The sequence below is a fragment of the Halichoerus grypus genome, chromosome 15 (assembly GCF_964656455.1).
Source record: "Halichoerus grypus chromosome 15, mHalGry1.hap1.1, whole genome shotgun sequence".
Taxonomy (NCBI): Eukaryota; Metazoa; Chordata; class Mammalia; order Carnivora; family Phocidae; genus Halichoerus; species Halichoerus grypus.
In genome coordinates, this window is record NC_135726.1 from 54,202,186 (window position 1) to 54,224,913 (window position 22,728).

At 50.0% G+C, this 22,728-nt stretch overlaps 1 protein-coding gene across 2 annotated transcripts; it reads left to right on the plus strand.

The window, feature by feature from the left end:
• The first annotated feature begins 405 nt into the window (after nt 1-405).
• On the plus strand, nt 406-13,816 carry RCN3 (reticulocalbin 3). 2 transcript variants are annotated; one of them, XM_078063797.1, is made up of 7 exons: nt 406-569; nt 974-1,238; nt 3,072-3,274; nt 4,587-4,759; nt 9,956-10,016; nt 12,873-13,072; nt 13,286-13,816. In XM_078063797.1, exons 2-7 carry the CDS (start codon nt 997-999, stop codon nt 13,391-13,393), a joined length of 987 nt encoding a protein of 328 aa, XP_077919923.1. In that variant the 5' UTR covers nt 406-569; nt 974-996; the 3' UTR covers nt 13,394-13,816. The 2 variants fall into 2 exon arrangements, with proteins under 2 accessions (XP_077919923.1, XP_035924125.1); XM_036068232.2 differs by having other exon boundaries at nt 408-569; nt 991-1,238.
• Nucleotides 13,817-22,728: the final 8,912 nt, after the last annotated feature.

Consider the following 22,728-nt stretch of genomic DNA (forward strand, 5'->3'; position numbering starts at 1 on the left):
CCCTTCTTTCTTAAACCATGCTGACAAAGGGAAAGATAAAAATACACCTCCCTGGGCGCCTGGCTGGCTCAGTCGGAAGAGCATGCGACTCCTGATCTTACGGTCGTGAGCTCCAGCTCCACCATCGGTGTAGAGATTACTTAATAAAATAAATAAACTTAAAAATAAAAAGAAAACCCTCCAAAAAAACCCAAACCACCGCCCAAGAGGCTTGGGAAATAGAACAGCTGGAGGTGGTCGGTGGTCCGGCAGGGCGCTGCGATGCCTGCCGGGAGTTGTAGTTCTGGGCATCCGAGTCTCTCCGGGGCCGCCCACCCGCCTGCCCTGGGAAGGGGCGGGCGGAACCTCTGGGGCCGCGCTCTTCTCTGTGGACGTGGCGTGGGACGCCCGCGGCCCTCGTGGAGCTCACCGGCCCCGCCCCCGGGGGGGTCCTTATGAGCGCTCATTGGCTGGAGGGCGGGGCCTCTGCGCTGCTGGAGGCGGGGTCTGGCTGGAGAGCAGCCAAATTGGGCATCTTTTCGGAGAACGCAGAGCGGACTGTGTAGAGAGAAGTGAAGCTGGCGAAACTGGTAAAGGGAGGCGAGGGCGGGTGGCTTGCCCAGGGAGAACGGTTCGGGTTCTCTCGGGTCGGGAAATTGGGTCCGGGCTGCAAATAACGCCTGGGCGCCTGCATGATTGCTCTCTGGCCACGACCCCGCCCCACACTTTGCGTGGGAAGTGCGCCACGTCTCTCCCTTGAAACCTCCCACCAGCGGCTCTGGCACCGTTCTGGGACTCCCTCAGAAGATTCAGTCCCTACCTCTGGTTTTACCTCTGAGAACCCCGCCCCCCTTTTTCCCACCCCCCGGCCTTTCTTGAGCCCTAAACTTTGTGGCCAGCTACCATCTCTCTGTCTTGTCTTCGGTCTCTCCATCCCCACCCCCAATTCTCCTGTCCTGTCTCTGTTCTTTTTCCTGTGACCCCTAACTCCTAGCCTCCACCCCTCCCTAGGGACTGATGATGTGGCGACCATCACTTCTGCTGCTGATGTTGCTGCTCAGGCGCGGGGCCCAGGGCAAGCCATCCCCTGACGCAGGCCCTCATGGCCAGGGGAGGGTGCACCAGGCGGCGCCCCTGAGCGAGGCCCCTCATGATGACGCCCACGGGAACTTCCAATACGACCATGAGGCTTTCCTGGGACAGGAAGTGGCCAAGGAATTCGACCAGCTCAGCCCAGAGGAAAGCCGAGCCCGTCTGGGGTAGGAGAGAGATGGAGGGGAGGACTCAGGGTTGTAATTTTAAACAGGGAAGTGAAGGGAGGTCTCAGTGAGAAGGTAATATTTGAGCAATGTGGCTATATGGGGGAATAGCATTCCAGGCAGAGGGAACTGTAAGTGCAAAGGCCCTGAGGCAGGAGCGGGCCTGATATTTGAGGAACAGTGAGGCCCGTGTGGCTGGAACCCAGTGAACGAAGAGGAGAAGGTGGAAGGTGATGGCAGAGACGGAACAAAGAGGTCAGGGCCTTCAGGCCACAGTGAAGATTTCAGCGTTTCTCTGAGGGAGAGGAGAGCCATGGGAGGGCTCTAAGCAGAGGGAGGACGTGAGCTGACTTAGGTTTCATCAGAATCCTTCTGGTTGCCTTTCGGGGAACAGCCTATAGGGAGCAAGAAGCAGGGAGCTGGTGGAGAGGCAACTGCAGCCGTCCAGATGGAAGACAGGAGACGATGATGACTAGATCAGGGGGAGAGTGGTGGTGACTGGGTCTGCTTTGGGAGACTGTGCACGGATGGGGTTGGGTGAAGGAGGGAGGGAGGAGGAAAGGCAGTGTGAGAGGCTAATGCATTTGGCATAGCATTACTACAACGCCTGGCACTGTTCCAAGTGCTTTACAAGGGTTAATTTATTTAACCCCCACAACCACGCTGCAGGGTAGGTTCTATTATTTATCCTCCATTTTACTGAGGGGTAAACTGAGGCACAGAGAGGTTTGTTTCTTTTTTAAGTGACTTGCCCACGGTCACACAGCCAGCAAGAGGAGGTGGCAGGATTTGAACCTAGAATATCTGGCCGTGGAGCCCACGCTCTTGACAACAGCTTGAACCTCAGGGTAGCGTGTGAGTCCGGGGACTCCAGCTCCAGACCGATCGGAGCAGACACAGCCTGGCGCGGGAGGGGGCGGCGACCTGGGCACGACCGTGTCGGAGTCGACCCTGGGAACTGGGTTGCGGGGCTTAAGGACGGTGACCGAGAGGAGCGCTCCCTGTGGGCTCTGTGAGCAGTTGGGTAAGAATCCAAACCGGTGGCGGGGAGTGGCCGCAGGCGGGGGCCTGGGAGCAGACAGGAGGGGCCCGAGAGAAGGTGCGCGAGGAAGGGCCTTCAGGGGCTTCATAGGCGACGGCACGATGCAGAAGATCCGGCCGGAGCATGGGGAAGGGACTGATGGAGGCCAAGCCCGCAGGGTTGCGGGTGATGGTTCTAGCGCACAGTCCGGAAAAAGTAGGGGAAAGGGGCGGGACGCAGCATAGGGTGGGGCTGGAGGGAGAGGGGCCTGAAACAGGCCCGCGCAGCCAGGCAGGCGGGGCAGGGGGCGGGTTGGAGGGGATGGCCTGAAGACCCGCCGCGCCTGAAACTGCGAGAGGTCGGGTGTGTGCGTGGCCGTGGCCATCAGAGAGAGTCACGGGATAGGGGACCTGTGGGCGAGGGGCGCGGTGTGACACTGCCTCCCTGCCCCCACCCCAACTCGGACAAACGAGAGATGGGACAAGTGAGGCTCCAGGGGCGCAGTCAGGGTGGAGGGTGTGGCCCTGGATTGCCGTAGGTCCTTCCCCCCAACCAGGGCGTGTGGAGGACCGCGGCGCCAGCCGTAGGCCCTCTGGGTCTGGATTGAGGGGCGGAGCGCTGCCCTGGGCGTGGCCCCGGGATTGACAGCTGCCCCCTCCGTGCGGGCGGCTCTGGGACCACTTTATCAACCCTATATGGGGGTGTGTCTCGAGTGGGGGCGTGGTTCCGTGTGAGGGGCGGAGCCTGGGCGAAGGCGGGTCTCCGGGGTGGGCGGAGTCCGGGACTGACGTATGCCCCGCCCCGACTCGCAGGCGCATCGTGGACCGCATGGACCGTGCAGGGGATGGGGACGGCTGGGTGTCGCTGGCCGAGCTCCGTGCTTGGATCGCGCACACGCAGCAGCGGCACATACGGGACTCGGTGAGCGCGGCCTGGAGCACGTACGACACGGACCGCGACGGGCGTGTGGGTTGGGAGGAGCTGCGCAACGCCACCTATGGCCACTACGCGCCGGGTACGCGGCGAGACCCCGACTCCTGCTCCTCCCAAAACACACACACTGTGACCCTGACCTTTCTGACAGCTTCATCCTGAGAACCGTTAGCCTGTGAAACAGAATCCCTAACCTTTGACTTCCAACCCTTGATCAAGTTCTACCCACTTCCAGTACCCCATCACCCCGAAACTCGCAATCCCTGATATCTGGCTTCTCACTCGCATCCACGACCTCCGTTACCGTGACTGGGGGATCCTTGACCAGGGACATCTACCTCCCATGCCCTGTCATCCTGACCGTTGATCTCTGACAGAACCCCAAATCCTGGGGCGCCTGGGTGGCTCAGTTGGTTAAGCATCTGCCTTCGGCTCAGGTCATGATCCCGGGGTCCTGGGATCGAGCCCCGCATCGGGCCCCCTGCTCAGCGGGGAGCCTGCTTCTCCCTCTCCCTCTGCGGCTCTCCCTGCTTGTGCTCTCTCTCTCTCTATCAAATGAATAAAATCTTAAAAAAAAAAAAAAAAGAACCTCAAATCTATTTACCCCATCCCCTGACTGCTTTCCCTTCTGTCTGTCCCCATGCTCCAGCCCTTCGATCCCCACAGCTCTTGTTCTCTCCCTCCTGGACCCTTCCTCCACACTCCTCCAGCCTGTCCCTCATATATCCCCAGAGGGGTCTTTCCACACCCAGAGTTGACCCTGATCCTCCCCTGCTCACAGCCCTTCATGGCTCCCCAGGGTCTCCAGAGGAGACTCCCAGCTTCTCAGCCCAGCCTGGCCCACCCCTCTGGCTTTGTTTTTCTGCATTTTCTGACCAGTCATATGGATCTTCTGTAGTTTCCCTGAACTCAGGAGCTCTTCAAACCTCCACATTCCACTCATACCCTTTCCTTTGTTGAAAACGCCCTTCTCCTCTTTGTCCTATAACCTGAGTCAGTATAACTTACTGCACCAGAGGGTGGCCTTGGGGCCCAAAGGGCCAGTGTCCACTCAAAGTTCATCATTCCTGGCTACGTGACTTTGGGCTGGTTGTTTCCTCTCTATGGGAATCTGTTTTCTCCTTCATAAAATGAGAATAAATGAAAAAACTCTCTTGACTTGCTTTTTTGTGAGAATTAAATGCAATTTTGTAGGTAAAGAGCTTCGCATATAATAAGCTCTCGCAACAAGGTTGCTAATGTATACAAACAATGAATATATATTAATTATTACCAGTTCTGTGGAGGCCTTCTTGCCCTGACTCCACCGAGCTGGATCCTTTGTCTTTTCCCTCAACCTGCCCTGTGTTCCCTCCATTAAAGCACAGCTGAATGAGATTCCCTCCCTTCCCCAGGTGAAGAATTTCACGATGTGGAGGACGCCGAGACCTACAAGAAGATGCTGGCTCGGGATGAGCGGCGTTTCCGGGTGGCGGACCAGGACGGGGACTCGATGGCCACTCGGGAGGAGCTGACAGCCTTCTTGCACCCCGAAGAGTTCCCTCACATGCGGGACATCGTGATTGCGGTGAGTTCAGGCCCGAGGAGACTTCTCCACTTCCCATCCCCCGTCCTGGGACCCAGGCTTCTGATGTCAGGGCCAGCCTTCTAGTGCTTACCTTGGGGGATCCAGTCACCTGGTCTTCTAGCACCTTCCCCAGGGAACCCAGCCCGCAAACAGATCAGTGGAGGGCAACCTCTCTGCTGCCCAACACCAGACCTCCCAGTGTCTGATCTCTCCTGGTCCTGCTTTCCCCTTCATGTGCTCACATTTGGAGTCCGGGCCCTCAGCCTGAAAACACATTCCCCAGAAGTGCCTCGGGGAGCCCCAGTCCTGGCTGAACCCCAGGAAAACCCCAACCCCATACATGGAGTATCTACCCTGAGGCCACTTCCGCTGGCCCATCTTCTTCCTATTCCTTTATAATTTTTGTGCCAATTCCAATTTCTTCTCCATTTTATAGTGGAAGGTTGTTTTTTTTTTTTTTTTTTGAGAGACAGAGAGAGATTGTGAGGGGGGGAGGGGCAGAGGCAGAGGGAGAGAGAGAACCTCAAGCAGATCCACACTAAGCATGGAGCCCCATGCAGGGCTCAATCCCACAACCCTGAGACCATGACCCAAGTGGAAACCAAGAGCCGGATGCGCAACCGACTGAGCCACCCAGGCATTTTAATTTTATTTATTTATTTAAATATTTTATTTATTTATTTGAGAGAGAGAGAGAGAGATAAAGAGCACATACAGAGGGAGAGGGAGAAGCAGACTCCCCACTGAGCAGGGAGCCCAATGCGGGGCTTGGGGACTTGATCCCAGGACCCTGGGATCATGTCCCAAGCTGAAGGCAGATGCTTCACTGACTGAACCACCCAGGTGCCCAAGATTTTATTTTTAAGTGATCTCCAGACCCAATGTGGGGCTCAAACCCACAACCCCAAGATCAAGAGTCACATTCTCCACCAACTGAGCCAGCCAGATGCCCCTGACCTTAATTTTTATTTTTATTTTTATTTTTATTTTTATTTTTTAAAGATTTTATTTATTTATTTGACAGAGACAGAGATAGCGAGAGCAGGAACACAAGCAAGGGCAGTGGGAGAGAGAGAAACAGGCTTCCTGCCGGGCAGGGAACCTGATGTGGGACTCGATCCCAGGACCCTGGGATCATGACCTGAGCCGAAGGCAGACATTTAACGACTGAGCCACCCAGGCGCCCCTGACCTTAATTTTTAGAGCAGGTTTAGGTTCACAGCCATATTGAGCAAAAGGTCCCCAGATTTCCCACATCCCCCTTGCCCCCACACTCACACAGCGTCCCCCACATCAACATCCTGCCCCAGAGTGGGGACACTCATTACAATGGATGGACCTAGACTGACACATCACCATCCAAAGTCCACAGTTCACATAAGGGTTCACTCTTCGTGGAAGGATTTATACCCATTTCTCCCATGCCTAACTTTTCACTAATTATTTTAAATTTCATTTATTTATTTGTGAGAGAGAGAGCGCACAAGCAGAGGGAGCGGCAGGCAGAGAGCGAGGGAGAAGCAGGCTTCCCACTGAGCGGGAAGCCCAATGTGGGGCTCGATCCATGACCTGAGCTGAAGACACACACTTATCCGACTGAGCCACCCAGGCATCCCCACAAATTATTTTTAAAATGTAGTTGTATGTCTAAAACAGCTTAACATACTGATGTGTTTAAATGCCCAAAGGATGCAAAAAAGGTGGATAATCCTCTGCCTTCCTCATCTCCTCGACCTTATTCCCCAACCCCTCTCTTGTAGCTCCATTTCCAGAGCTGGTTTGAGGGTCTATGGCAAGCCTGTTAGGATCAAGGGCTCTGAGGCCAGAAGAAGGCCTGGGTTCAAATCCCAGCCCGGCAGCTTCCTGGCTGTGTGACCCTGGGCAAATTACTTAACCTCTCTGGACCTGTTCCTCGTCTATAAAATGGTAGTACTGATAATTGTTCCTACATCAAGGCTGGTTTTAGGGACTAGATGAGTTAATACATGTAAAACTGCAGAACTGACTGGTGATAAATGCTCATTATGTCACATTACATGCACGCGTCAATATAGCTACACCACTTCTAGCGGTGGAATCACTGGTCCCACTAGGATATGCATTTGCAGTTGTTTTAGATATTTCTCAGGCATTTTACTGACTTGATGTGTGCACCGTTGAGGTGGGGCGTCCAGCCCATTCCAGAGATGACTACGATCTGGAGAGGAGAGATGTCATTAACCCGACCTTCTCGAACCCTCTAGACTCCCCATCCTCCAAGGCCCAATGTCCCTCCTTTATAGCGAATAATGTCATTATACCCTTTACTCTCCTGAGTTGAGTTTTTTTTTTTAAGATTTTATTTTATTTTATTTATTTATTTTATTTTTTTAAAGATTTTATTTATTTATTTGAGAGAGAGAGAATGAGAGACAGAGAGCACGAGAGGGAAGAGGATCAGAGGGAGAAGCAGACACCCTGCTGAGCAGGGAGCCTGATGTGGGACTCGATCCTGGGACTCCAGGATCATGACCTGAGCTGAAGGCAGTCGCTTAACCAACTGAGCCACCCAGGCGCCCAAGATTTTATTTTTTAAGTAATCTCTACATCCAACGTGGGGCTCGAACTTACAACCCCCAAGATCAAGAGTCGCATGCTCTACTCACTGAGCCAGCCAGGGGCCCCCTGAGTTGAAATTATTTAACAGACCCTGATTGAGTGTGTCCTGCGTACCAGGGGCACTGTGGTAACACCTTTACCTGAGTATTAGCTTGATTGGGTCATCATGGTGACCCTATGGGGGTGGGCTATCATCTTCATTTTATTTTATTTTATTATTTATTTATTTATTTATTTTTTTTTTTTTTTAAGATTTTATTTATTTATTTGACAGAGAGAGACACAGCGAGAGAGGGAACACAAGCAGGGGGAGAGGGAGAGGGAGAAGCAGGCTTCCCGCGGAGCAGGGAGCCCGATGCGGGGCTCGATCCCAGGACCCCGGGATCATGACCTGAGCTGAAGGCAGATGCTTAATGACTGAGCCACCCAGGCGCCCCTTTATTATTATTTTTTAAATATTTTATTTATTTGAGGGGCGCCTGGGTGGCTCAGTCGGTTGGGCGTCTGCTCTCTCTCTGACCAATAAATAAATAAAAATCTTTTTAAAAAAAAGATTTTATTTATTTGAGAGAGAGAGAGAGAGAGCATAAGCAGGGGGAGGGGCAGAGGGAGAAGCAGACTCCCTGCTGAACAGGGAACCCGATGCGGTGCTCAAACCCAGGACCCTGGGATCATTACTTGAGCCGAAGGCAGACGCTTAACGTGCTGAGCCACCCTGGTGCCCTATCATCTTCATTTTATAGATGAGGACACCAGGCACAGAGAGGTGAGGGGACTTGCCTGAGATCACCCAGACCAGAAGTGGCCCAGCCCAGATTTGAACCCTGGCAGTTGAATCCATGGTCCACACCAGGGGTCAGCAAACTATCTAACCCGCAGCCAAATCCAGCCCACAGCTTGTTTTTGCAAATAAAGTTTTATTGCAACACAGCCACGCCCCTAGGCTTCCATGTGCCACAACCAGAGAGAGTTCTATCAGTTCAACAGAGACTATATGGCACGCAAAGCCAGAACTATTTCCTCTCTGGCCCTTTATGGAAAGAGTTTGCAGAGCCCTTGTCTAAACTCTCCTGTCATCTTTCACATTCATGGATATCGAGTGTAACCCCCCGACACAGGACTTCAAACCATTACTGTTAGCCCCAACTATACTATAGAAAGGGGAAACTAAAGGAAAGTCACTTATAGGGGGCATCTGGCTGGCTCAATCAGTAGAGCATGTGACTCCTGATCTCAGAGTCATAAGTTCAAGCTGCACATTGGGCATGGAGCCTAATAAAAAAAAATAATGGAAAGTCACTTATAAGAAATAACAAGAATTTTAATATAAGTGCTGTAGTTACCAGGTTTAGCAAATAACAAAGGGCATTGAATTATACTTGAATTTATAACAAATAATATAGACAAATAAATTATTTTTTTTATTTATTTTTATTTATTTTTTTAAGATTTTATTTATTTTTTGACAGAGAGAGAGACACAGGGAGAGAGGGAACACAAGCAGAGGGAGTGGGAGAGGGAGAAGCAGGCTCCCCGCTGAGCCAGGAGCCCGATGTGGGGCTCGATCCCAGGACCCTGGGATCATGACCTGAGCCGAAGGCAGACGCTTAACGACTGAGCCACCCAGGCGCCCCTAAATTTTTTTTTTTAGTATAAGTATGTCCCACACAATATTTGGGACATACTTATGCTTAAAAAAATTATCTGAAATTCAAATGTAACTGTGTCCTGTAGTATAAGTATGTTCCAGATATTGTGTGGGACATCCTTATACTAAAGAATTATTAGTTGTTCATCTGAAAGTTGAATGTAAGTGAGCATCCTGTATTTTTTCTGGCAACCCTTAAATGTTGGAGCTTTCTCTGTGAAGAAGGCATAGTGCACTCTCAGACCCTGCACCATATTACAGTGAGTGAGTTTGAATATAAAAGTGGGGAACAGGGGCGCCTGGGTGGTTAAGCCAGTCGGTTAAGCGTCTGACTCTTGATTTTGGCTCAGGTCAAGATTTCAGGGTCATGAGATTGAGCCCCACCTTGGGCTCCACACTCAGTGGGGAGTCCGCTTACCCTCTCCCTCTGTCCTCACTCCCCCCAATAATAAATAAATAAATCTTTAAAAAAGTGGGGAACAGAAGCTGTTTGCTCAAGAAGTGGGGAGAAAACCAAGAGCAGAGGTACTGAGCGCGTGTCACAATGGTCCACCAAGTATGTCACACTCATGTGTAAAACGGAGCTAGGATCTAGGCTCTGCTAACTGGGAAGACACTTCAGCCCTTGGAGAGTGTGTGCTGTTGGGTGTGAGAAAAGTGTGGGGGATGCAGGACAGGTCTCCTTGGGTGGAAGCAACCTGTGCATCACAGGATATCTGGGTTCCCTGGCCCCCACGCACCAAGGGCAGGTAGGGCCTGCATCATTATACGCCCCAGAAAGCCACCCAACCCCTACCCCCACCCCTACCTGTCGTAGACCCCATTGAGACTGCTCTGTTGCCTGGCCATGCAGCGAAGCCCAATTCCGATTCCCTAAGAGAACCTCCCATCCCAACCGCAGGGGGCCAGCCCTCCTCGGGAGCCAGCCCCAATGCCTCTCTTTCCCCCAGGAAACCCTGGAGGATCTGGACAAGAACAAAGATGGCTACGTCCAAGTGGATGAGTACATCGGTGAGTGGGACCTGATCCCCTCCCTGAGGACGCCTGTCCTCCCCCAAGCAGCCCAATGCATATCCCTCATAGGAGAGCAACAGCCCTCTGAAGCAGGGGCAGGGGCACCTGATTGAATTCATGTAGCCACCAAACATTAATTGAGCACCTACTGTGTGCTGGGCCCTAAACGTATTTATCGATCACCCACCGTGTGTTGGGCCCAGCAAACATTTATTATGTATATTTGTTGGGCATAGCAAATCTTTATCAAGCACCTACTACGTGCCAGGCCCAGGAAACACGTACTGAGCACCTACTGCATGTTTGTGGTTGAGGATACAGCGGAGAATGTCACAGACTAGGTTCCTACCTGGGAGAGTCTGGAGTATCTACAAAATCAGGCCTCAGGGGCTGCAGTGGTTGCGTTCGTTCGGGAAGTCAGGGAGCTTGTCTTGAACCTGCATTTGCACAACAAAGGCTGTGTCTCCTGTTACTCAGAATTTGGGGGGCCCTCGTGATACCCCCAAATTTCCCCTTGGCCCTGCCTCTACCCCTGTCCTCAGGCAGCAAAGAATTTGGTTGAGGGGAAAGCTGTTAAACATGGATATTTTTACGAGTTTGAAAACATTTTTCTATAGCATGTTTTTACGGAACAAACGCGCAGGCAAGACATTTTTATTTAAGCATAATTTATCTTTCTTACATCTGTGAGGAAGATAGAAGTCTTTTTTTTTTTTTTTTTTTTTTGGTCAGAATTCAAGCATCCCCACTGAGTAATTGCAGCAGCTGACACATTGTTACCACACGCTAGACTCTGTTCTAAGTGGTTAACAACTTGTAAATTCCCTTAATCCACATATCAACTGACAAGATGGATATTATTGCCCCATTTCACAGATGAGGAAGCTGAGGCCTGAGGGGTAGATACTTGGCTGAGGTGGAGCAGGATGGCAGTCCACGCCAAGCCTAGTGTCCCACCCTGCCCCCTAGGCTGCTTCCTTTCCCTGTGGGGGAAAAGCAGCTTGCTCATGGGGCTCCAGGACACCCCCAGGCCCATCCATGATGCCCGGTCCCCATTAAGACCCCTGCTTTAAAGGCTCAGTCGTTAAGCGTCTGCCTTCGGCTCAGGTCATGAACCCGGGGTCCTGGGATCGAGCCCCAAGTCGGGCTCCCTGCTCAGCGGAGAGCCTGCTTCTCTCCCTCTGCTGTTCCCCCTGCTTGTGCTCTCTCTCTCTCTCTGACAAATAAATAAATAAAATTTAAAAAAAAAAAGGAGGGGGCCGTAATAGAGCACCCAGCTCATACAATGACATCTAGTCAGCACAGATGCCCCTAGCGGATGAATGCTAAACAGAAGGTGGGAGACCCATACAATGGGATGATATTCAGCCATAAAAAGGGAGGAAGTACTCATAGAGGCTACGATGTGGGTAGATCTTCAAAACCTTATGCTAAGTCACTATGACACCCCAAACTAATGTAACATTGTGTGTCAGCTACACTTTAATACAAAAATAAACACTATGCCAAGTGAAAGAAGCCAGACACAAAGGACCACAATATTGTATGACTCCGTTTACAGGAAGTGTTCAGGATAGGAAAATTCATAGAGACAGGAATTAGATTACCGGTTGCCCAGGGCTGGAGGGGGGGTGGGGGCATAGGAGGTCACTTCTTAATGGGAAAGGAGTCTCCTTTCAGGAGGATGAAAATGTTCTGGATTGATGTGGTTGTTGTACAACATTGTGAATGTATTAAATGCCACTAATGGTGGACTTTATGTTATGTGCTTTTTACCACAATTAAAAAAAAAATTTAAAGCTTATTTATTTATTTAAATCTTTTTTTAATGTTTTTTAAAAAAGATTTTATTTATTTATTTGAGAGAGAGCACAAGCAGGGGAAGTGGGAGAGGGAGAAGCAGGCTCCCCGCTGAGCAGAGAGGCAGACGCAGGCTCGATCCCAGGACTCTGGGATCATGACCTGAGCTGAAGGCAGACGCTTAACGACTGAGCCAGCCAGGTGCCCCATATTTTTTTTATGTTTAAACCTATGTATTTAATCTTTAATTTTTTCTCCACAATTTAAAAAAACCTACACAACTCCCATCTACTCTTGCCATCATTTCCTGTGAGAAATAATGACTTAGGACCATTAGGGAAAAAAAAAAAAGAGGCTCTGCACTCACTGTTCTAGAAGGCTGACTGAGTGTCCAGGGCCTACTCCATCTTTGGTGACATCCTTGTAACAGCTCCCTGGCCTGGTCCGTAAGGGGAGGAAGGCATTCTGTACTATTTATCGTGGTTTTACATCTGGTATAAAAAGACTTTTACACTTTTTTCTTTTAAAGATTTTATTTATTTATTTGAGAGAGAGAGAGAGAGAGCACAAGTAGGGGGAGGGGCAGAGGGAGAGGGAGAAGCAGGCTCCCTGCTGAGCAGGGAACCCAATGTGGGGCTCGATCCCGGGACCCTGGGATCATGACCTGAGCCGAAGGCAGGCGCTTAACCGACTGAGCCACCCAGGCGTCCCGAGGGAGCGTCTTAAAGTGAGGTGAGCTGTCCTAAGGGTGGCTTTTTAGTATCTGCTCACATGGCCTGCGCCCGTGGGGCACACAGCATTTCAGGTGCGTCTCAGGCAAACGAATTGACAGCCCGTCGAGGAAATGATCAATCCATCAAGTCCCTTTCCCTGTAGCAAGGCGATCACCTGTTAGTGCGGTGTCGCTCTTAGTCCTGTTCCAACAGAAGAGGAGACCGAGGTGGGAGAGCAGGTGCAGTGGCCTGGGGGGGGGGCGGCGTCAGGGCGGGGACGGAGCCCTGGGGTGCCCGCCGGCTTGGAACCGTCTGACGTTGCCCCCGTCGCCCGCCCCAGCGGATCTGTACTCGGCCGAGCCCGGGGAGGAGGAGCCGGCCTGGGTGCAGACGGAGCGGGAGCAGTTCCGGGACTTCCGCGATCTGAACAAGGACGGGCGGCTGGACGGCAGTGAGGTGGGCCACTGGGTGCTGCCCCCCGCCCAGGACCAGCCGCTGGTGGAAGCCAACCACCTGCTGCACGAGAGTGACACGGACAAGGTGCGTGCCGGGGGCCGGCTGTGCAGACGGGCGGGACCGGGCCTGGAGCTGCCCTGGGGCCCTCTTGGGCCAGGGACACAGAGATGGAGGGTGGGGGTGGGGGAAAGGGAGGGACAGAGACCCCCGGGGTGGGGGGGGCATACTAAGGGTCAGAGAGGAGTCTCCCAGGCAGGGCCCCCTGTCACCTCTGCTGCCCTCTGACCCTCCCTCCAGGATGGGCGTTTGAGCAAGGCCGAGATCCTGAGTAACTGGAACATGTTCGTGGGTAGCCAGGCCACCAACTACGGCGAGGACCTGACCCGTCACCACGACGAACTCTGAGCCCCCGTGTGCCCACTACAGCCTTGTCGCCCCAGGGGACGACCCGAGGAGGGGCCCCCCATGGTCAGGCCCCTCTCCCCATCTGGACCTGCAGGGTGTGGACGCCCGCACCCCGTGTCCCTCTGCCCCTGAGCTCTCAGGGACCCACCAGGTCAACTTCTCCAAGACACTGCAGTCCCTCCCAGCCCTTCCCACCCTGGCCCCGGGGGTCTCATAGACCCAAAGCGTACGTGAACAATCCGTTTCTCACTGGCAGAATCGCCCAGCCCAGGGCCCCCCATACCCAGCTCGCCTCACCTGAGCCGCACACATACAGCAGAGAAACCCCCCGCCGCCGGCCCCTGACTCGCCCGCCCGCCCGCGGGCACTGCGCCCAGAATGCCTCCTCTCTGCCAGGGAGGCAGTAAACTTCAGTGCTGGGGCCTTGTCTGTGTGTCTCTTAGGGGGTGACAGGGGCCTGGGGGAGGAATTGGGGGCTGCGGCTGGGCTTGCATCAGGCATTTGGAGAAGGGGCTCTGGGTGTTGGCAGGCTTTGAGGGCATTCCTGGGGCAGAAAATAAAACTAGCAGCCTGGACCCAGCTGTGAACAAGCCAGAGAGAAGGCTCTGTCTGCCCTCTGGATAGCACAGGATGGCAACGCTCTGCTGAGTGGCTGGGAGGGGCCGCACTGGTGAGCAGAGGAGGAAGTCAGCCCTGGGGAGCCCTGGTGGGAGAGCCAGCGGGGCGGCGGAAACAGAAGGGGCCCTGAACCCAGAATGTGTCCCGTGTGTGTGTGTGGGAAGACCAGCCAGGAGGCCAATGGGGCTGGAATGGAGTCAGCAAGTGGCGGGGGGGGGGGGGGGGGCGGGAAGTGGGGTGAATGGGATCGCGTCATACAGGGTCTTATGGACAGGTCCTCAGGTCTCTTTGTGGTAGGACAAGGTCACTAGAGGCAGAGACCCAGAGAGACGGGGACAGAATTTACTCTCAGTGAGCTGGGCGTTCTTGGAGGGTCCTGGGGAGAGGAATAGATGTGCGCCATCTTGGGTTATAACAGAGTCTCTCTGCTGCTGAGTTGGGCAGGGGCAGAAGGACAGGATATTATAGGCATTTATTCCTTCTGCAGCCCCATGAGACCTACTCGTTAAAATCTCCTCTAGAGGGGCGCCTGGATGGCTCAGTTGGTTACTCATCTGACTCTTGATTTTGCCCAGGTCATGATCTCAGGGTCGTGAGATGGAGCCCTCCATCGGGCTCCACGCTCAATGGGGAGTCGGCTTGAGATTCTCTCCCTCTCCCTCTGCCCCTCCCCTATTTGCATGTGCACACATGCACACGTTCTCTCTCTCTCTCTCTTAGATAAATAAGGGTCACCTGGATGGCTCAGGGTTAAGTGTGTGACTCTTGATTTTGGCTCAGGTCATGATTTCAGGGTTGTGAGATCAAACCCTAGGTTGGGCTCTGTGCTGGGCATGGAGCCTGCTTGAGATTCTCTCCCTCTCCCTTTTCCCTGCCCACCTCTCCCCCTCTCTCTCTGAAAAAAAAAAAAAAGAAAGAAATAAAAAAAGAAAGAAAGAAAGAATCAGGGTTGGCTTACCAATTACAACAAAGTACCACACTAAAGCAAGATGTTAATAAGAGGGGAAACGGGGTGGGGTAAAGGGGGTATACATGGGAACTCTCTGTACTTTTCTCATTTTCTGTAAACCCAAAACTGCTCTTTAAAACCTTTTTCGGATGCCTAGATGGCTCAGTCAGTTAAGTGTCTGCCTTTGGCTCAGGTCATGATCCCAGGGTCCTGAGATGGAGTCCCACATCGGGCTCTTTGCTCAGTGGGGAGCCTGCTCCCTCTGCCTGCTGTTCCCCCTGCTTGTGTTCTCTCTCTCTCTCTGACAAATAAATTAAAAAAAAATAATAAAGCCTATTAGTTAAAAAAAATCTTAAGCAACTAAAATAGAAAAGAAAATATAAGTCAAGTAATAAATCCCCCATATTTGGTTATTTTTGTTTTCCTTCTTGGGGAAAGAGATGGAAACAACCCAGGGTGAGACTGCAAACCTATAGAACAAAGTGGGGAGAACTGACATCTTAACAATATTATATTTTCCAATCCATGAACATAGTGTATTTCTCTGGAGATACAAATGTTGGCAGTTTCTCAGCAGTGTTTTGTAGTTGTCAGTAAAGGTGTTAAATCTTTTATCAAATTTATCTCTAAGTATTTTCTGGTTTTTGTGGTATGGTAAATGAAGTTATTTTTGTAAATTTCATGTTCCAATTTCTTGCCTCTATACTATAAAATACCATTAATTTTGTGTATTAACCTTGTATCCTGTGAACTTGCTAAATTCATTTATTCATTCTAGAATTTCTATTTTTTAAAAAGATTTTATTTATTTATTTGACAGAGAGAGAGAGCGTACACTCACGCACAAGCAGGGGGAGCGGCAGAGGGAGAGGGAGAAGCAGGCTTCCCACTGAGCAGGGAGCCCGACGAGGGGCTCGATCCCAGGACCCTGGGATCATGACCTGAGCTATAGGCAGATGCTTAACCAACTGAGCCACCCAGGTGCCCCTATTCTATTCTTTTTTATTGTTTTATTTCTATACCAAGATTCCTTCTTATTCAGTAGAAACATTTTCTTTTAGGTTCTTGAGCATAGTTTTAACAGCTATTTTTTACATCTGTGTGTGTGTGTGTGTGTGTGTGTGTGTGTGTGTGTCTTATTCCAGTATATGGGTCATTTTGGTGTTGGTCTCAGGTAACTGCTGGTCTCATTTAACTGCCTTTTCTATTAAGAATGGGTCATATTTTCCTATTTGTTTTTTTTTTTAATTTTGAGTAATGTTAGAGTGTATCCTGGATACACTGTAAAAACTCTGGAGTCCATTATGTTCCTCTGAAGAGCATCAATTACTTTTTTCCTGAGCAGCCCTTTAACTTGGTAAACTCCAACTGTAATCTCTGTAAAACTCTCCTATAAAATTTGTACCTCAAATTTCAGTTCACATTTTTTAGGCTTAGCTGGGCTTTTTGGAGTGTACCCCATGCAGGTGTGGTTCGGGGGTCAGCTAGATATTTGAGCAGAGTTTATATAAAAATATTTGGAGTGCCCCCACCCTGGATCTCTTTTCCAGATTTATACCTTAATTTCCTGTTGCTCTGGTGCTTCAAGCCAGGAAGACTGGATTTTCCCCTGGTGTTTTAGTTTTAGCTGCCCCTCCCAGCACGTACTAGAACCTGCCCCCGTCCCCCCCTTTTTTTAAACAGGCACCGCCCAGCGGGGAACCTGATGCCCCCCGCCTTTTTTTAAACAGGTTCCACGCCCAGCGGGGAACCTGATGTCCCGCTAGATCTCAAGACCCTGAGATCATGGCCTGAGCTGAAATCAAGAGTCTGATGCTCAACTACTGAACCACCCAAGCGACCCATTTCTTTTTTATCAAGTGTCAATTTCCTTCCAGTTTCTGGCTGCTTTTTTCACTTTCCAGTGCCTTTATGTAATTGTTTTCTGTTTTGTGCAGAGTTTATAATTGTTATCTGCGATAGGGTTGGAATTTGCATCCATGGGTGTCTGAATCCAAGCTTATAATTATGGTAATATACTGTCCCCTACTGGCTAGAGGTGGAGACCTGGTTTATGAAAGCGTAGGATAAATTTGTAGATCTCTGGGGGCTGCATGTTTGAAAACATTTCGAATTTTAATTTTTTTCTCTTTTCAAATTTTCATTAAATTCTAGTTAAAAACATTTTTTAGGGGCGCCTGGGTGGCTCAGTCGTTAAGCGTCTGCCTTCAGCTCAGGTCATGATCCCAGGGTCCTGGGATCCAGCCCCGCATCGGGCTCCCTGCTCCGCGGGGAGTCTGCTTCTCTCTCTGCCCTTCCCCCTGCTTGTGCGCTTGCGCTCTCTCTCTCTCTCTCTCTCTCTCTGTCAAATAAATAAATAAAATCTTTTTAAAAAACCATTTTTTAAATTCAAAATAATCAACAAATTACTTGTACAGAACAGCTTATGACAGAAAGCTGTCCAACACCTTTTCACCCTTAGTGCCTCTCCCCAGGTTTTTTTTTTTTTTCTTGGTCTTTTGCACATTTTGTTTATTTTTAAGTTTTGGCGATATACTCATAGGATACAAAATTCTAAATGTACAAGATGTTATATGCTAAACACGAGTCTTTCTTCCACCAAGTTCGCCTCCTCACAGGCAGCCTGTATTTCTTTCCAGGGAGAAATTTAAATAGATTTAGGCAAATATGTACAAACTGTTTTTCTTTTTAATAGAAAGGATAGCAGATGACTAACAATATTTTTTTATCTTTCTTGTTTCACATAACAATTTTTGAATCAGAATGCTCTGATTTTTAACTTTCATAATTTATTTTCTTATTGAGATAATAAAGAATACATATTTAAACGTATTCATTTAAGTAATCTCTTCACCCAACATGGGACTCAAACTCACGACCCCGAGATCAAGAGTCTCATGCTCTTCCGACTGAGCCAGCTAGGGGCCCCAAGAATATATTTTGAAGACTATTTCAATTCAGTCCATAAAGATTTAACTAGTTTTCCACTGACCAACATGGAGGTTGTTTCCAGTCTTTTCTAAACAGTGTTGCACGGAAGGGTCTAGCATATCTATAATTTTCCATGAGTTTAGTTCCTAGATAAGTTCCTAGAAGTGGAATTTATGAATTTGGTAGATGTTGCCAAATTGCCAAGCACATCTCTTTGTTATTGCTGTGAATTTCAGTAAGTTTTTACGGGGGCATAACATACGTAATGTACACAACTCAAGTGTTTGGTGAAATGAATTTTTATAAATGGTGCATACGCACTTGTAGCTAGTATTCAGGTCAGAAACAGAATACTATCTATCAGTCCCTAGCAGGACCCAGACATGGCCTCCCCAAAGATAACCACTATCCTGATTTCAAACAACACAGTTTTGCTTATTTACTATAGAGAAGTGGAATCATGCTGCGTGGACTCATGTACTGGGCAGATGATTCCTTCCTTTTCACTCCACTGTGCGTGGCCCACAATTCATCTGTTATACTGTTGACAAGCTTTTCCATCATTCCCAGCTACAGGTATTACAAATAGAGCTGCTGTGAACTAACTTACTTTCTTCCTCCCTCCCTTCCTTCCTTTTGGAAAACGCAGCTAGCAAGCCCAGGCTTTTATTTTATTTTATTTTTTAAGATTTTATTTATTTGACGGAGAGAGAGAGCACGTACAAGCAGGGGGAGTGGTAGGCAGAGGGAGAAGGAGTCTCCCGGCTGAGCAGAGAGCCTGACATGGGACTCGAGCCCGGGACCCTGGGATCATGACCTGAGCCGAAGGCGACTGAGCCACCCAGGCGCCCCACCCCCTTATTTTTAAAGATTTTTATCTTTAAGTAATCTCTACACCCAACGTGGGGCTCGAACTCACGAGATCAAGAGTCACGTGTTCTTCTGACTAGGCCAGCCAGGCGCCCCATACTGTGAACCTGTGAACATTCTAGTTGTTTTCTTGAGCGCGGTTGGGTGTGTGTGTCACTGGAGTGAGATTGTGAGGCCAGGGGGTTGGCATATCTTTAGCTTTGACTAGATATCGTCAAATTACTGCTCCAGTTTCCGTATCTACCAGCGTGGTAAAAAAAGTTCCCTTTTCTCCGAAGGATCTTCTGAACTGTTTCTGCTTTTAGTTCTTTCTATGGTGACCCCCACAGTTCTAGATCAGTGTGGTCTAAATCCACATGCTTTTGAGAGCCAGCCTGGGAGAAGCAACTAGGTGGGGTCTCTGATGATGTCAGATCTTCTCTTTCTTTTCTTTTTTCTTTCTTTCTTTCTCTTTTCTTTCTTTCTCTTTCTTTCTTTCTTTCTTTCTTCTTTCTTTCTTTCTTTCTTTCTTTCTTTCTTTCTTTCTCTCTCTCTCTCTTTCTTTCTTTCTTCTTTTCCTTTTTTTTTAGATTTTATTTGACAGAGAGCGCACAAGCAGGGGGAGCAGCAGAGGGAGAGGGAGAAACAGGCTCCCCACTGAGCAGTGAGCCTGATATGGGGCTGGATCCCAGGACCCTGAGATCATGACCTGAGCCAAAGGCAGATGCTTAACCATCTGAGCCACCCAGGCACCCCAGATCTCCTGATTTAAAAAAAAACTGGGGGGAGGTGCGCCTGGGTAGTTGGGTCAGTTGAGCGTAAAACTCTTGGTTTTGACTCAGGTCGTGATCTCAGGGTCCTGAGACAGAGCCCCACGTCGGGCTCCATGCTGGGTGTGGAGACTGCTTGAGATTTTTTTTTCTCTCTCTGTCTCCTTCTGCCCTTCCCCCCTCCTCTTGAGTGTGCACGCTTTCTCTCTCTCTCAAAAAAAAAAAAAAAAGAAAAAAACTGAAATGCAACTGACATACTATAAAATGAACCCTTTAAAGTGTAAAATTCAGTGATTGACAAGGTTGTGCATCCATCACCACTAATTCTAGAACATTTTCATCCCCCGCACCCCATAGTAAACCAGGACCCTTAGTCCTGGTTTAGTCACTCCCCATTCCCTCCTCCCTCCAGCCCCTTGGCAATCACTCATTTACTTCCTGTCTCTATGGATTTGCCTATCTGTACATTTTATATAGTAGGGATCATACAGTAGGTGACCTTTTGTGTCTGGCTTTTCACTTGGCATACTGTTTTTCAAAGTTCATCCACATCGTAGCAGGTATCAGTACTTCATTTTTATGGCTGAATAATATTCCACTGTGTGAACATGCCAGGTTCTGTTTGTCCATTCATCACTTGATGGACATTTGTGTTTTTTCTACTCTTTGGCTAATGTGATTAGTGCCTTCATGTAAGTTTTTGCATGGACAGGTTTTCAGTGTTCCTGAGTATATTCCTAGGAGTGGAATCACTAGGTGGATTTTTAAAAAAGATTTATGTTTGAGGGGTGCCTGCCTGTGGCCCAGGTCATGATCCCAGGGTCCTGGGATGGAGCCCTGAGTCAGCTCCTTGCTCAGCAGGGGGTCTGCTTCTCCCTCTGTCCCTCCCCTCTGCTTGTGCTCTCTTTCTCTCTCTGATCTCTCTCAAATAAATAAAATCTTAAAAAAAAAAAAAAGATTTATTTGAGAGAGGTGAGGGAGGGGCAGAGGGAGAGAGAGAGAGAGAGAGAATCTCAAGCCGACTCCCCGTCACCCACCACACAAGGAGCCCAATGAGGGGCTCGATCCCATGACCCTGAGATTATGACCTGAACCAAAATCAAGAGTTGGATGCTCAATCGACTGAGCTACCCAGGCGCCCCACTAAGTTCATTTATTATTTTATTTCATTTTTTAAAGATTTTATCTATTTATTTGAGAGAGAGAGAGGGAACATAAGCAGGGGGAGTGGGAGGAGAGCAGGCTTCCTGCTGAGCAGGGAGCCCGACGCAGGGCTTGATCCCAGGACCCGAGCCAAAGGCAGACGCTCAATGACTAAGCCACCCAGGCGCCCCTAAGTTCATTTTTTAGAGAGAAATGGAAATCTACTCACATGAAATCCCCTTTTAAAAATTTCTAAATTTGTTCTTTAACTCACACAGTCTGCTTTTTGGTTACAGTTCTATGAATTTTGATGAATCAGTCATGTAACCACAATCAAGATACAGTTCTGTTGCCCCTCCCCCAAAGTCTCTTGCTCTCCCCTCCTTCCTAGGCCATCCCTTCCTCTCCCTTGCCCACCAAGGATTTGCTCCCTGTCTATGTAGTTTTCCCTTTCCAGAATAAATCTCCCTATTTAAAAACCTTAAGAATTGCAGGGGCGCCTGGGTGGCTCAGTTGGTTAAGCGTCTGACTCTTGATTTCGGCTCAGGTCATGATCTCAGGGTTGTGAGATCGAGCCCTGCATGGTGCCCTGAGTTGGAGCTTAAGATTCTCTCTCTTCCTCTGCTCTTACCCCCCTGCCCCCCGTCTCTCCCTCTCAAAAAAAAAAAAAAAAATTTCAGTTTTCTTTTTTTTTTTAAGATTTTATTTTATTTGAGAGAGAAAGAGATCATAAGTAGGCAGAGCAGAGGGAGAGAGAGAAACAGGCTCCCCCGCTGAGCAGGGAGCCTGATGCGGGGCTCGACCCCAGGACCCTGGGATCATGACCTGAGCCGAAGGCAGACACCCAACCGACTGAGCCACTCAGGTGCCCCAGAATTTCAGTTTTCTATGTGCCCTCCGTGAGCCAGTTGAGGCTGGAGCCCCTGTAGGAACACCCCGCTGGAGGTAAGCCCTGCCTCCCCTTTCTTGCTCTCAACTTTAGACCAGTGTCTACAGAACCTCTGCTGAGAAAAGGCAACCTTTTTTTTCCACTTCCTTCTCTCCCTTCTGCAGCTGTAGCTGAAGCTGTGGTCAGACTCTTGCTTTCTCTCCTTGTCACCTTCAAAACCTCAAAGGAAACTACTTTCTTGGAGCAAGGACCTTGACACGCACCCCATCGCCTCCCCACAAAGGGTGTCTCAAAGGGCCTGTGAATCAGTGGGATTTGGATTCCTTGTGGAAACAAAGGTGCAAGATTGGGAATCCTTGAAGCTTTTATTTGGGGTGGGGGGTCGTCTGAACACACATGAGCAAGATTGGAGTCCTTGAGGGGGCTGAGAGAGAACTGGAAGGACCCAGGGGTGGTTGTGGGCTCTTGAGAAAGAGGCTGAGGACTGGGGGCATTATTTAGGGACTAAGGAAGGGGGTGACCTAGAACACTCTAGGTAGAAAGGATTGGGTGGGAGTTTAAGGGGGAGAGGTCTTTTTTTTTTTTTTTAATAATCGTAGGGGACTTTGAGAGAGAGATAGCAACAGAGATAGAGAAAGTAGGAGCAGGGAGGAGAGGGAGAAGCAGGTTCCCCACTGAGCAGTGAGCCCAATGTGGCACTCGATCCCAGGACCCTGGGATCATGACCTGAGCCAAAGGCAGACACCCAGCCGACTGAGCCACCCAGGCGTCGGGGGGAGAGGTCTTTGGGGTGACAGTGTGGGACTACCTGGGGGAGGAAGGGTAGAGAGGATGGGAGGAAGGGCAGGGCTGGGGGTGGGGAGGTCTCTGGAGGTGGCTGACTTCTAAGTGAATTTGGCTTCTGCTACAGCTTTGAGCAGTGTGACTTTGGGCAAGTGTGTTTTCTCAGACTCAGTAGGCTGTTCTGTGAAATGGGTACAAGCATCCCTCTCCCAGGACTCAAGAGAACCATAGATTGATAGGCCCAGACGTCAAGGGCTCCTTGAATGGCAGCTGCAACCAGTTTCCAGGGATTGGGGTCCCAAGAGTAGGGTGTGAGGGCTCTTAGGGACACAGAGAAGGTTCTAGAAGCATTTAGGGCAGCAAATTCTGGGTGTGTGTGGGGGGTCCCCAGAGTGCAAGGGCG

Coding starts and splice junctions, on each gene's coding strand:
- RCN3 (XM_078063797.1), top strand. CDS start 997: ATGATGTGGCGACCATCACTTCTGCTGCTGATGTTGCTGCTCAGGCGC. Junction 1,239..3,071: donor GAAAGCCGAGCCCGTCTGGG/GTAGGAGAGAGA, acceptor CCCGACTCGCAG/GCGCATCGTGGACCGCATGG. Junction 13,073..13,285: donor ACGAGAGTGACACGGACAAG/GTGCGTGCCGGG, acceptor CCCTCCCTCCAG/GATGGGCGTTTGAGCAAGGC.